Source organism: Rhincodon typus, chromosome 24 (genome assembly GCF_021869965.1).
Source record: "Rhincodon typus isolate 14 chromosome 24, sRhiTyp1.1, whole genome shotgun sequence".
Lineage (NCBI taxonomy): Eukaryota > Metazoa > Chordata > Chondrichthyes > Orectolobiformes > Rhincodontidae > Rhincodon > Rhincodon typus.
In genome coordinates, this window is record NC_063355.1 from 5,744,666 (window position 1) to 5,758,596 (window position 13,931).

At 39.3% G+C, this 13,931-nt stretch overlaps 1 protein-coding gene across 1 annotated transcript in view; it reads left to right on the forward strand.

Annotated features, from left to right (window-relative positions):
- Positions 1–13,313, forward strand: part of gcn1 (GCN1 activator of EIF2AK4) — a 123,692-nt gene extending 110,379 nt beyond the window's left edge. The window contains exons 52-58 of the mRNA XM_048611272.1: positions 1,124–1,317; positions 1,957–2,071; positions 2,318–2,414; positions 4,914–5,062; positions 10,508–10,615; positions 11,672–11,890; positions 12,895–13,313. Coding sequence (XP_048467229.1) covers positions 1,124–1,317; positions 1,957–2,071; positions 2,318–2,414; positions 4,914–5,062; positions 10,508–10,615; positions 11,672–11,890; positions 12,895–13,020 — 1,008 coding nt within the window. The 3' untranslated portion in view covers positions 13,021–13,313. The remainder of the gene's footprint in view (positions 1–1,123; positions 1,318–1,956; positions 2,072–2,317; positions 2,415–4,913; positions 5,063–10,507; positions 10,616–11,671; positions 11,891–12,894) is intronic.
- The last annotated feature ends 618 nt before the right edge of the window (positions 13,314–13,931 follow it).

The following is a 13,931-nucleotide window of genomic DNA, read 5'->3' on the forward strand; positions in this document are numbered from 1 at the left end:
GAAGGGTCTAGGCCCGAAACGTCAGCCTTTCTGCTCCTATGATGCTGGTTGGCCTGCTGTATTCATCCAGCCCTGCACCTTGTTGTCTCGTTTTCTCCAGCATCTGCAGTTCCTACTATCTCTGAAGAAATAAATAGTGTTTGGAAGAAGATACTGCAATAATCATAAATAACTTTAATCCACATGTAGATTGGATGAATCAGATTAGCAAAGGTAGTCTGGAAAATGAGGGCAATGAGTGCATTTGGAACAGATTCTTTAAGCTGTAAGCTGCAGAGCCAAGAAAAGAGGCAGGCAGAAAGCAGAAAACTATAGGTGAGTTAGCCTAACCATTGTTATAGGGAAGCAGATTTCGGAGAATACTTAGAAAATCATATGATCAAGCAGAGGCAATGTGTTTTTATGAAAGTGACATCATGTTTAACTTACTAGTTTTTTGAAGAAGTAACAAGCAACGTGGATAAAGGGGAACCTATAGATGTGGTGTACTTGGATTTCCAAAAGACGCTGAAGATGCCACAGATTTCAATACATGATGCGAGCACATGGTGTAAGGCAGAGCTTTCCAAAATGGGATACAGGATGCCAAATGAGGTGGTGAGCTGTAATTTTAGAAGAGTCAACTCTGGTCCCTGGGGTACACTGACTGAAAGGCGCTGCCTTTATTAACAGACACCCCACTTTCATAGGGACCTTGCAGATCTTGCCCCATGCCAGCTGACACAGGGAGATCCAGTCAAATGTCACTTTTCAGCTCTTGGTATGTAGTCCTGTAGGTTATGGCACTTAAAATGCATGCCAAAGTATCTTCTGTTTTAAACGTAATGAAGATTTCTGTCTCCTCCACCACCAGCAAATAAGTTCCTGATCCCCCACTACCCTCTGGTAAAACATGTGGATTAAAAATAGTAGCCTCAGTGTCTTGCAGTGTCTTTAGTTCCTCTATGATCTTGTTCTCCAGGGTGCATTTTTCTTTTCACATATTGGCTATATCGAAGCATTGTAAAGTTTCTTTGAACGATATACATTATAGTCAAATAGTCATTGTAAATATGCCAAATGGAGTGTATCTTCCAGCTTTCATTTAATTGTCACACTTGCTTTTCTGTTTTGCTGGGTGTAGGTGGGAATTGCCCTGAAGCCCTTCCTTCCACAGTTACAAACTACTTTCACAAAGGCGCTGTCTGACACAAATCGTTCTGTCCGCTTGAAAGCAGCAGAGGCTCTTGGGAATCTGATCATTATTCACACCAAGGTGGACCCGCTGTTTACCGAACTTCTGAATCTTGTGCGAAGCGCAGACGATTCTAGTGTGAGGTATGTATCACAATCAGAGCGAAAGAGAGTCCCTTCAGGAACCTTATTTGCACTACTGCTCAAGGAGCAAACGAGTTCTTCCTTGCGCAGCCTGAAATGTCCAGTCGATGGAAGTGGGGACATCTAGGACGCTCCTTTTTTAGGTGTCTGATATTACACACAAGATTACAAACATTTAGGACTATATGTAAGCATATCTGTACAATGAAGAAAGGAGTAAATTGGAGTGTTGGAGAAGTTGTAAAATAATTGAAGTTTGTAATCATCTGAAACATGGTGTGTAGATACATTGAGACTGAGAGATTAACATATGAATTGCGGATGTACATGGCTGTAAGTTACTAAGTTCCTAAAGGATGCTGCATGGTTAGGTGACAGTCTATTTATTTGCATGAGCAGTGACATATAAAAGATGAGGAAGACCACCCACTTATCATATGGATAATCTGTTACATTTGAACCCTTGCATAAGAGCATTTTGTTTGCTGTCTCCGAGTGAAGGACATTGGAACAATTGGCATCCTCTTTATTCAAAGCTTACATATCTTCAAAGTATCTGAATGAAAGTGTTTACAGAGAAGGTTTTCTTTTTAAAGTTCACCTGGTCTGCATTATTACAAATTTTATTTCTGTTTTCAGAGAGACACTGCTTCAGGCACTGCGTTTTGTTATTCAGGGGGCTGGTGCCAAGGTAGACGAAACAATCCGGAGAAGCATTACCACTCTGTTGTTGGGAATGTTGGGTCATGATGAGGTATGGAAACAGTATATTCTCTCATTACTGTAAAATAAATAAGAGTAATTTACTCTTGCATGAGAGTGATACTTGTGTGGCCTCAGAGTCAGTTTCACAAAGTAGTTTAACCTGCAGAGCAAATCGCATTACACAGGGTGAGAAATATGACAAATCACATGCTCTGTTGATGCTGACTGAGTAACCAGCAATTGATTTTTTTACAATTCCTTATGTGAAACACTAATGGCTGTCTCTTCCTCTCAGGATGCAACACGCATGGCTTCAGCTGGTTGTTTAGGGGAGTTGTGTGCATACTTGCCAGATGATGAACTCAGTATTATTCTAAAAAATCACCTTTTGGGTAAGTAATAAGCGACATTACTGCAATAGTGCAATCTGAGTATTGGTCAGACTACACTGGATAAGTGTACACAGTTCTGGTATCTGTATTATAAAAACAAGTATAGGAGTTATTGGAGAAGGTGCTAAAAAAAAATTCACAGATGAAACCAGAACAGAGTGATTATTTTGAAAGGCTGCTAACTGGGGCTGTTTCTTCTCAGGGTAAGAAAGGAAGTTGCAGTCTAATCAACTGGTGGACTTTGATAGGGTAAATGTGAAGAAAGTATTTTCATTTCTCGCATAAACATTGAGAAGTTCAATTCTGTAACTATTTAAAGTTATTGTGTTCCACCAGCAAGACCAAACTCGGTCTAGAAAGTGTATTTTTATGTATGTCGTATTGTAATGGTCATTATCCATGGAAACTGTCCCTTCAGTCCAATTCGTCCATGCTGACCAGATATCCTCACCTGATCTAGTCCCATTTGCCATCATTTGACCCATAGCCCTCTAAATCCTTCCTATTCATATACACACCCAGATGCCTTTTAAATGTTGCGATTGCGCCAGCTTCCGCCACTTCCTCTAGCAGCTTGTTTCATACATGCACCCCCTGTGTGAAAAATGTTGCCTCTCGGGTCCCTTTTTAAATCTTTTCCCCTCTCACCTTAAGCTTATGCCCTCTAGTTTTGGACACGCCTTGCCTGGGAAAAAGGCCTTGGCTGTTCACCTATCCATGCCCCTCATGATTTTATAAACCTCTATAAGATCACCTCTCAGCCTCAGACGCTCCAGGGAAAATAGTCCTAGCCTATTCAGCCTCTCTCCATAGCTCAAACCTTCCAATCCAGGCAACATCCTTGTAAATCTTCTCTGCACCCTTTCAAGTTTAACAACATCTTTCCTATCGCAGGGAGACCAGAACTGAACACAGTATTCCAAAAGTGGCCGATTCAATGTCCTGCACAGCTGCAATATGATATCCTATCTCAATGCACTGACAAATAAAGGCAAGCGTCTCAAACGCTTTCTTCACCACCCTGTCTACTATGCCGACTTTACTTTAACCTATGTATATCTGAACGTAAAATTAAAGCAGAAAAATATCCTAGGCTAATTTTTGATAACTTCTAAACATCCTCATCAAATAAGGCCCTTCGCCTACATTTTCCAAGAGAGGACAAAATGCCCTTTCTTAATATGAATACACAGGTTTTGCTGTCTCCTTTAAAATCTTCTCTGCATTCTGTCTAGTGCCCCAATTTTAAGAGTACAACTTTCAGGTCTCTGTAATAAATATGGTGGAGGTTTAGGGAGGGAATTTCAGAGTTTAGGATTTATGCATAAAAATATCAAGAGTTAGAGCTCTGCATGCAGCCACTCAGTACTTGCAACCAATGGTTATTTTAAAGCTCTAGTCACCATTTGAGACAACAGTTGCACTCAGGGACTGACATGCTACAGTGTTCAGTTGCAAGCCTCAGATGTAGACAAAAACAATCTTGGCTATCAAATTGAAGAAAAGTCACATCAAGTATTACTGGTCAATGATAAGCTACCATCCCCACTACCCCTTGAAGCTGGGTGAGGGGGAGTTCAGAAATGTCATTCCCACTTCTGAGTTTATGATAGAGAGGTGGTCATGACGAAAGCAGCTGAAAATGGTTGGGTGAAGGAGAATACAGGACTGAGAAACTCCTGCACAGATGTTCTGGGATGAGATTATGGACTTCGAGCAACCACAGCTTCCTTTGTGCTTGATGTAAATCTAAACAGTGCAGAGATCTTCCCACCATCCCCAACGACTCCTTTTTTTCTAAGGTCTCCTTATTTTCCCACATCCCTTGATGTGAAGGGCAGTCACTGTCACCTGCCCTCTGGAATCAGCTCTTATGTCCATGTTTCTTTGTGAATGAACACGGGCCGTATTTGAACAGATGATACAACTAAAAGGACATGGCGACCTCGTAGTTTCATCACCAGCTTAATAATGTTCTCAAGTTCAAATTCCAGCAAACCAGGAGGTGAAATTTAAATTCAGTTAATAGAATCTGCAATTTAAATCCATATTCAGCAACATCAAACGTAAAATTATCTATTATCATAAAAACCCACCTCCCTTACTACTGTCGTTTATCTATAGACCTTACCTGGTTTGGCTATCATGTAATTCCATAGCTATAATAAGCCAGTCAGCCTGAGAACAATGAGGGAGGGGCAAATTGGCTTTGCCAGCGATGTTCACGACCCATTAAAGGGTAAATTGGGAGAAAAAAATTAAGTCCTGTCCTAGATTGAAACAAGCTGTGAACATTGATATACCATATCTTTGGACAGATCATGAAGGCCACTGAACCGAATACCGAATTTAAAGTCAAATATAACACCGTGTTTATAAAGGTCCTGTATCCCAGATGCTGCTTTTCTGAAAGCTATAAGGTCAATGAAAGCTACTTCTGCTAAACACAGTTACCTGTTCCGAGAGTCAAATTGTTGACATTACAATTTTGTTTTGCAGCTGATGTGTCAGGTATTGATTGGATGGTGAGACATGGACGAAGTGTTGCACTCTCAGTTGCAATGAAAGTGGCCCCAAGCAAGCTCTGCACACCTGAGTACAACACAAGCGTACTGGACATGATTATTGCCAGTGCTACAGCAGACCGGGTAAGCAGCATTGCTTGCTTCTTCCTTGCTTGTTAAATCCTCTTCGACCTCAATCAGTTCATCTTGGAAGCTTCTGTAATGTGAAGAAAACCCAAATTCTTCTTCTGTTATCACTAGTGAATATTCCCCATTGATTTGCTTATTTTTGTTTAATTTGGGTGCTGAAATCTGCACACACACTTCTAATTGCATGTCTGTTACAATTCAAAATGATATTTTGCTGCTTATTATATTCCTCTAGACATAATTTCAAAGATTCTGTTTTCCTTTTACTGACTTAGCTCCTTACAATGCTAATTTTTAATAATTTGTGTATCTGGACATTCAAGGCCTTCTGTTCCTCATTTAAAATCTTGATATTTGTTTACTTCCTTCCCCTTTTTCTTCTGGAATACGTTATACAATGCTGTATATAATTATTGTGTATCATATGTAATTTTCCTGCCCATTTTTTAAAGTTTTTGTTTTATGCTGTTAGCATTTTAATTTCTTGTGAAGTTTCCTGTATTACACTATTGTGTCCTATCAGTACTAATTTACTTAGTTTAAATTTTGATCAAGTCACACTGTTTTAATCTGATCTTTGTTTTGTTTTTGATGCACTTAGATTTATACCTTTTCCCAACTCCTTGTTTAAATACTTACCATTGTTGGTCGATATACAGTTTTTCCTTCCAGTTTCACCTGGATAAGATTTTTCCCTCATCTAAAAATGATTTTCCATTTGATTTTGTAATTTTTTCTTTTCTTGAGCTGGGCTTAATTATAATAGTTATTCACCCCCTCAACAACATTTTAGGAAATCTACTTGGTTTACCTTATTAATCCAAAACAAGGCATCTTGACTGAGGACACAGTTGTGAAAACATTACAGAAATAACCATTCCATTTTCATTGCACTTTCTATATCCCAGTCAGGTTTTGGCTTATTAAATTTGTCAATTATAACTTTTTTGTCAATGCATGAATCTTTCATTAGTCAAAATTGTTCATTTTCCATTTCCTATCTATTGTTTGCAACTTGTAACAAACTTCTGCCTATGTTTATGGTTCTCTAGCTAATTCCAATTTACATTACATTAGTGCAGTGATGGAATTTCTAATTAATGCAATCACACCATCCATTCTCCTCTCCTGCCCAACTATTATACTCAGAACTATCTACTTCAAAATTGTGACCCAGCCACAGACACATTTCAGTAATTGCCATTATGTCATTTTTTTTTATTTCCTGAAAGTATTCTGGTTCCCCAATTGCATATTCTGTACATTAATAAAAATTTAGATTCCTTTGCTGGCAATTTCTCTGTTTTGTCTTCTATCTGATTTTATTTTTCAAGCTATCTTATTCTGGATTAACTCTTGTAAATTGTCCACGACCCTATGCCCCTATGCCACGACTCCTAAAACCAGATATGATATTAGGTAGATGATCTAAAACTTGGATCACAGAGGTGAGTTTTAAGGAGCCTCTTAAAAGAGGAATAGGAGGCAGAAAGGAGAGAATTCCAGACCTTAGAGATGAGGTAGCTGACGGCACAGCCATCAAGGATGAAACAATTAACATTAGGGATGCTCAAGGGACTGGGATTTATGGTACATCATTGGTTTAGTGATTCATTGCCATTAGTTATGCAGCAAAGTTCCACAAACAAAAAAAAGGCCTGGTTAAGTCTAATTCTTTGTTACTGATTGAATGAGGAACTGTGGACTGGGCTCTAGGGTAACTCCCTGCCACTCCAGTAGTCCTTTGGGATTTCCTCTATCGTCCTGAAAGGGAGTCTGAGAAACAAGTCTGATCTGGTCATGAATTGCTGAATCAGTTGTGTATTCAATGTTCAATCAGCGATCACTGGCTTTAAAGAAACAAGAGTTGATTACCAAGAAGATTGCCAGGACATGGGGTAAATTTAACTTCTCTCTATAGAATCTTCCACAATCATTGTTTCTGCAATTTGGCAACATCTTTTGCAGGGCAGAATGATATTGCCTTTGATTGCACTCCCTCAAATTCTTTCATATAAATCAAATTTTCAGTTTCAGAAACATTTACCAAGTATTCTCTGGCCTGCACTTGCTTCATGTTTCCCTTCCAGCCCCAATGGGATGGCAGTGCACTTCTAACCTATTCTTTGTCACTTTTTCTCACTTTGGAGGGAATGAATTGTTGATATGTGTCTTCCAGAAACTCTCCATCTCCTGTATCTAACAAATTCCTATTCTACCACAAGCTTGAGTAATCACAGCTTAAGACATTTTTTGCAAGTGTAAATCATCCAGAAATTTGCATTAGCGCACCCGAACTTGAACTTCTCCCAAATAGTGCAAAATTTAAATATATAAATATTTGAACTCTAATAACTGAGTCTTGATCACATTACAATGCAACCCGATTACCTATCTTGTAAAAGCATTTGTATGAAAATATTTAGTCTCCAATTCTAGCTCAATACTCTATACTGTCACTCCAGCAATAACAGTTGAATTTTAAATCTAATAAAGTTCCTTTTGCTAGTGGAATTTAGTTGCACAAACAAACGATTTAGGGACTGATGTAAGCCATTAGGTCCCGCACGCCTGCTCTGCCATTCAGTACTATCACAGCTGATTTGTTTGTGTTTTGAACTCCACGTTCCCGTCTAGTCTTAGTAACCTCAGATTCTTTTTATGCAAGGGAATAAAACTAACTCCACGTCAAAAATATTCAATAACCCTGTTTCCATCACCTTCTGATGCAAATGGTTCCAAGTTCACACAATCTTCAAAGAAAATAATTCTCCTTACCTTTGTCCAAAACGGGTGAGACGCAACTTTTAAATAGTGTCCCTAGTTCTGGATTCACCCACAAGAGGAAACAGCTTTTCTACGTCCATCTTGTCAAGACTACTCAATCTTCAATTAAGTCATTCCTCACTCTTCTAAATTCTGGTGGAAACATACTTAGTCTGTCCAACGTATCCTCATAAGACAAACCACTCATTCCAAGTATCAATCCAGCAAATCTGTGAACTGCATCCAACATATTTACATCTTTTTGAAGGAGACTAAAACAACACATTGTACTGAAGATGTGGTCTCACCGATGCCTTGTATGACTAAAACATAATATGTACATAACTTTCTGATTTGATTTATTCTTGTCACGTACTGAGATACAGTGAAAAGTATCATTTTCCGTGCTAACCAGACAAATCCTACCTTACACAAGTACATCAGGGTAATAGAACAGAATGCAGACTGCAGGGTTACAGCTACAGAGAAGGTGCAGAGAAAGATCAACTCTAATATATGAGAAGCCTATTCATAAGTCCGATAACAGTGGGGAAGAAGCTGTTCTTGAATCTGTTGATACATGTTTTCAATCTTTTCTATCTTCTGCCCAATCTGTTCATTGGCCATTGGAATAAAGAATAGAATTTCATTGGCCAACTTATTTGCTGTACCTGCATACTAACTTTATCTGCCTCTACACTATGACCTTTAGATCCTGCTGCACCTGAGAATTCTGCAGTCTTTCTTGTTTTAAGTAATACTCCACTTTTCATTCTTCCTGTCAAAGTGAACAACATCACGTTTTCCCACCTTAAATTCCAGCTGCCAGATTTTTGCCCACTCATTCAATCTATCCACATCCACCTGGAACCTCATTATGCTCTCTTCACTATGTATTTTCCTACCTATCTTTGTGTCATCTTCAGGTGACCATGCCTTCACTCCTGTCATCTAAGGCGGTGTTATAAATGGTACGAAGCTGAGGCCCTAGCCTGAGTCAGGGTCAGAAATGATGGACCCCGGTGCTGCTCCTGGCGCAGGGCCCCAACCTCTACCAATCCCCCCCTGAGCATAGTAGTCGCCCTGATGTACCCACCCTATCTCAGGACTTGGCCCCAGCACAGACCCCTGCAGGGGTGCATTTGTCTCATCTTGCCAATCAGAAAAAGAATCATTAATGCATACTGTCTGTTTTCTGCCAGCCAGTCTTCTATCCATGCAAATGATGTTCCAGGCACCATGAGTTCTTATTTTGCACAAACCTTTTAGTAGCACCTTGTCAAATACCTTCTGGAAATCAAAGTACAGCACAAAATATTCTTTATCCATAATGCATAATACTCCTTTAATATGCTAGTTAAATGTGATTTCACAAAACCATGCTGACTCTTCCTGATTAACTTGCTTTTTTTCCTAAGTGCCCACTAAATCCGATTCTAACACCTCCTCACAACAGACATTTCCTGGTTTCTGCTTCCTTTGTTGAACAGAGGAGTGATATTTGCTGTTTTTCCAATCTGACTGAACCTTTTCAGAACCTGGTGAATTTCAGAAAATAAACACAAGTGCATCTACCACCTCACTCAGCACCTTTTTTAAAGACCTTACGATGAAGATTGAGATAATCAATCTATAATGGCTTTAGGATTTACATTTGAAACCAACAAATCCTCTCTGGCAACTGATTACTAAATGCCTACGTCTCCCAATATTGCATAACTTCTCATTCTGTGAAATGCGTTTCCAACACAGCTGAAGGATTTATTCTGACAACTCGTCATTTGAAAGATGTTCTTGGCCAGTAATATCTGTCACAAGTTGAGGCCTGTCGGAGCTACTCGGAGTAAGTGGTGACAGTCAATTCAGAAACAGATTAAGGGCATCTTAGATTGTAAATCAATGCGCACAGGCCTGCGTATAATCTGATAGGTTCGCTTTGGGATCTGGACTAGATAGTTATAGTTTCCTCATGATGGACCAAGCAAACCCTTGTTGAGAAAATGGTAGAAATCAATTGCTAAACTGCTTTATTTCCAAGTAAGGTACCAGTTATTGCTATAATCATACTCGTGCAATTTCATCATGCAAAAGAACATTTACTATTATCCCACATCAGTGTGTTGCCTTCCATTTGACTTTGGGTAGCCTCTAACTATCCTTTTGAATTTCTTGTCTCGGTTAAAAGGTTTCATGGTTTGGTGGTACGGGTTTGATGGTGGAATGGAATGCTCGATGGGACCAGCTGCTCTTCATTCACAGCTCTCTCTCTCTCTCTCTCTCTCTCTCTCTGTGTCTGATATCTGTTTGAATTCACAGCTTCTCCTGTTCCAAAAAATCCTCCTTGCCTGAGTCTGTTTGCATTTTCTGGCTGTTCACAGCCAGGAAATGAGATCAATGGCTTCTACGGATGTGAGGTGTTTCTTACTTTCCAAAATAGGTTAATGAAATATTTGTTTACAGCTCCTTACTTTAGAAGTGCACATCTTTTATTTTTACATATTGCAATTCACTATAGTAAGCACCCAGAATTTCTTAATCATACGGCGGATAAGGCAATTAAAAACCCTAGGGAGCATTGCTGGTATGATTTCAGCAGGATCTTGAGACTGAGAGATTTAATATACATCTAATCACAAAACTGAAAACGTAACGTCATTTTGTTTTATGCCATAGATTCCCATCGCCACAAGTGGAATCCGAGCCATGGGCTTCCTGATGAAACATCAAGTTCAGGCTGAGGGTGGAACAGTGTCTCCAAAACTCGTCTCATTGCTGGTGAAGGTAAGCCTAAACACAGCTAATCAGAAAATTATTCAGTAGGGTTGCTATTAATATTAGATTGAACAGGACTAATTTCACAATAGCTGGAATGGGCGCATGGAAGTAGCCAGGTATTTAAATACAGTTTTGACATTGACATGGTCCAAAATGTAGGTTTGAAGAACAATCTTAAAGGAAGGAAAAGTGATACAGAAGCAAGGGGCGAGGGAGTTAATTTTAGAAATTTGGCCGTGTTGGCTGAAGGCAAGTCTGTAACAATTGAGGGTGCTGAAAGAGGCTAGAATCAGAGGAGCTTGGATGTCAATAAGAGTTATAGGGCTGAAAAAAACAAGAGGTGAGGCCACACAGGGATTTCAAAACAGGGATGAGAATTTTAAAAGCAAGATATTGCTTAACTGGGAACCAATACTGGTCAGCAAGCACAAGGGTGATGGCTGAATGGGACGTCCTGTGAATTTTCGATGATCCAAAGTTTACTCAAATTAGAACCCAAGGCCAACCAGGAGTGCAATAAAATAATTGAGTCCAGTGGTAACAGAGGCATGAATGCTATTTTTAACAGCGGATGAACTGAAGCAGGGACAAAGTTGAATGGTACTGTGGAGGTGAAAGTAGGTAGCCTAGTAAGTGTAACTTTGTTTAGAAGTTTACTTTGACGTCAAATATCACAGTGCTTGTCTGGTTCAGCTCAGACAGCTTCTGAGGAGCAGTGATTATGAAAGGGTTCAAATTCAATGGTTTTGGTTTTCCCTATACTCAGTTGGAGGAAATTTTTGCTCATCTCTTCCTGGATAACAGACAAGCAACATGACACCATAGAGACGGTGGAGAGGCCATGAGAAATTGTGATGGGTAGGTTGGGTCAGCATACATGAGAAAACCAACTAATTTGGAATGCTGTCACCAAGGGGCAGCATGCAAATGGAAATAGGAAGCTAAGTATAGAACCTTATGGAATATCAAAGGTAGTATAAATAAAAGTAGTGTGAAATGGTTTTGTGTCTCTTTTATTACTCTGTTGATTTTGTACTTAACTCACTAATTCTCAACGTACAGAATTTGCAGAATTCATCGAGTGACCTGAAATTAGTTGCAGAGAAAATGATCTGGTTGGTGAATAAAGAAACTTCAAACCCACTTGACCCTCAGACAATCAAACCGATTCTGAAAGCCTTGCTCGATAATACAAAAGACAAAAACACTAGTGTGAGAGCGTACAGCGAGCAGGCCATCGTCAGCTTGCTCAGGTTAAGGGAAGGAGAAGAGTTGTATCAGGTATGTGGAATACTTAATAGTACTTCACATGTGGTTCATCGCCAGTTTGTGTTTACAATTACAAATGATTCTAACTTGTTTTTTGAATTTTTTTTTTTAATGGTGATGTGCTGAATCATGGTTCTGTATTTAGGTCAGATTGGTCACGTGAGACATCCTTTTTGTCACATTAATTGGTCTTTGACTTTGAACAACAGTGATATCTAGTTTCAAGGTTTGCAGCCCTGTGCTAGATCCTTTCCACTGACCAGCGTTCTAGAGAGGAAAACACTGAACTCAAAGATGAGCTTTGTAACCAGGACAGGGCCCACTTCAGGGCTTATCCAAGCTGCTGCTCTCGGAATTACATTCAATCTGGACTCAGAAGCCAGGAATAGAGGCTTAAGTGTCTTCAGCATATTGCTATCTAACTTAAATTTTCAAGATTGTGTAGTTCCAAAATACAGATGGTAGTCAAAATAAGGTTACCAAGATCCTTTTTGTCCATTTGTGGGATGTGGGTATTCTTGGCAAGGTCAGCATTTATTGCCCATCCCTATTTCCCCTTGGTGAGAAAGCCTAAATATAACTGAGTGGCTTCTTGGACCATTTCAGAGGGCAGTAAAGAGTTTGGAATCACAGACCAGGCTGTGTAACAATTTCCCAAAGGATACTAGTGAACCTGATGGGTTTTAACAATAACCTGGTGGGTCCTTGGCCACGATTGCCTTACTATATTTTTATTCTTGATTTATTTAATTAATTCATTATAAATTCCCCAGTGACTTCTGACACCTCTAATTTCCAGATGATACAGGCCTAACTTGTCTAGCCTTTCCTCATAAGTCAATCCCTTCATTCCAGCTATTAGTCTGGTAAATCTTCTCTTAACTGCTTCCAACACACTAAGATCATTCCCTGATTACGGGTGACCATTACTGTACAAAGTACTCCAGTCTCGCCAGTACATGATACACATGCTTAAAATTGAAAATGAAACATACTTTTATTTTCTTTCAATTTAGGACGTTTCCAAAATTCTTGATACTGCTAGTCTGGATCTTTTGGCTGAAAGCTATCGGCGGTCTTTGAAGAAACTTGCTGGACAGGCAGACTCAACAGAACAAGTCGATGACACCATTCTGACATGACATTGAAGAATTGATTTTTGTTTTGCCAAACCACCTTCATGTGAAAAGTTTTAATTTTTAATTTGTTTCAAAGTGCAGTCACCATTATGACCGGCTGTTGGAATTGGACATGATACTGTAGCATGGCTGCACTTGATTTGTGTGAAAAGTGAATCAAGACATTGTGGTGTCATGACGCAAGGGTTGCCAGTAACAAGTATTAATGGTAGTGCAAGGGACCTGGGTTTAAAGAACCAGAGAGTGACAGCACACGCCTTCAAAAAAGTAAAGATTTAATAAAACTTTGACTCAGACTCTTGTGTACTGAACTTCCTTTGTGGTTTGTGAATGATCTCTGTTCTGGAATCACTTCAGCTTATTTTTGCACGCATACACACAGACATGGCAATAGTTTTCAGTCAGCAAAGAGAAACTAATCCATGGGATATGTCGTGACTGAGGTTTTATCATCAACCATGTGGCACCTGGTCATTGCTTAGGAATCTGAATATATCCAATATTTTTTGGCTAAATCGTAAAGGAGTAAATTGTCAGTACTAGATGAATTTTTACAGGCTACACTATTAACTATACACAGGTAGCTATGACTGTTTTTGGGTCCAGTGTAGGCCCAGATCTTCTGAAAGTTGGGTGAATTGTCATAAGGCCACGTTCTCTCCTCCAAATTTCCCTGTTGTCCACTACCCAGATGATTCAACAGCCATAAACACAGCAAAGGGAAACTACCTTCGATCTCCAATGATAAAATCTTAGGTGTTGCTTGCAGAATTCCACTACTCCAACCTGATTGTAATATTAACAGATCTTTGTAAAAACGAGCAGCCATCTCATTCATCCATTTAATCTTCACCCCTATAAACTAAGTTGTTTCTTTATGAAGTCAAGCCAAAAAAAAAATTACTGAAGCAAAT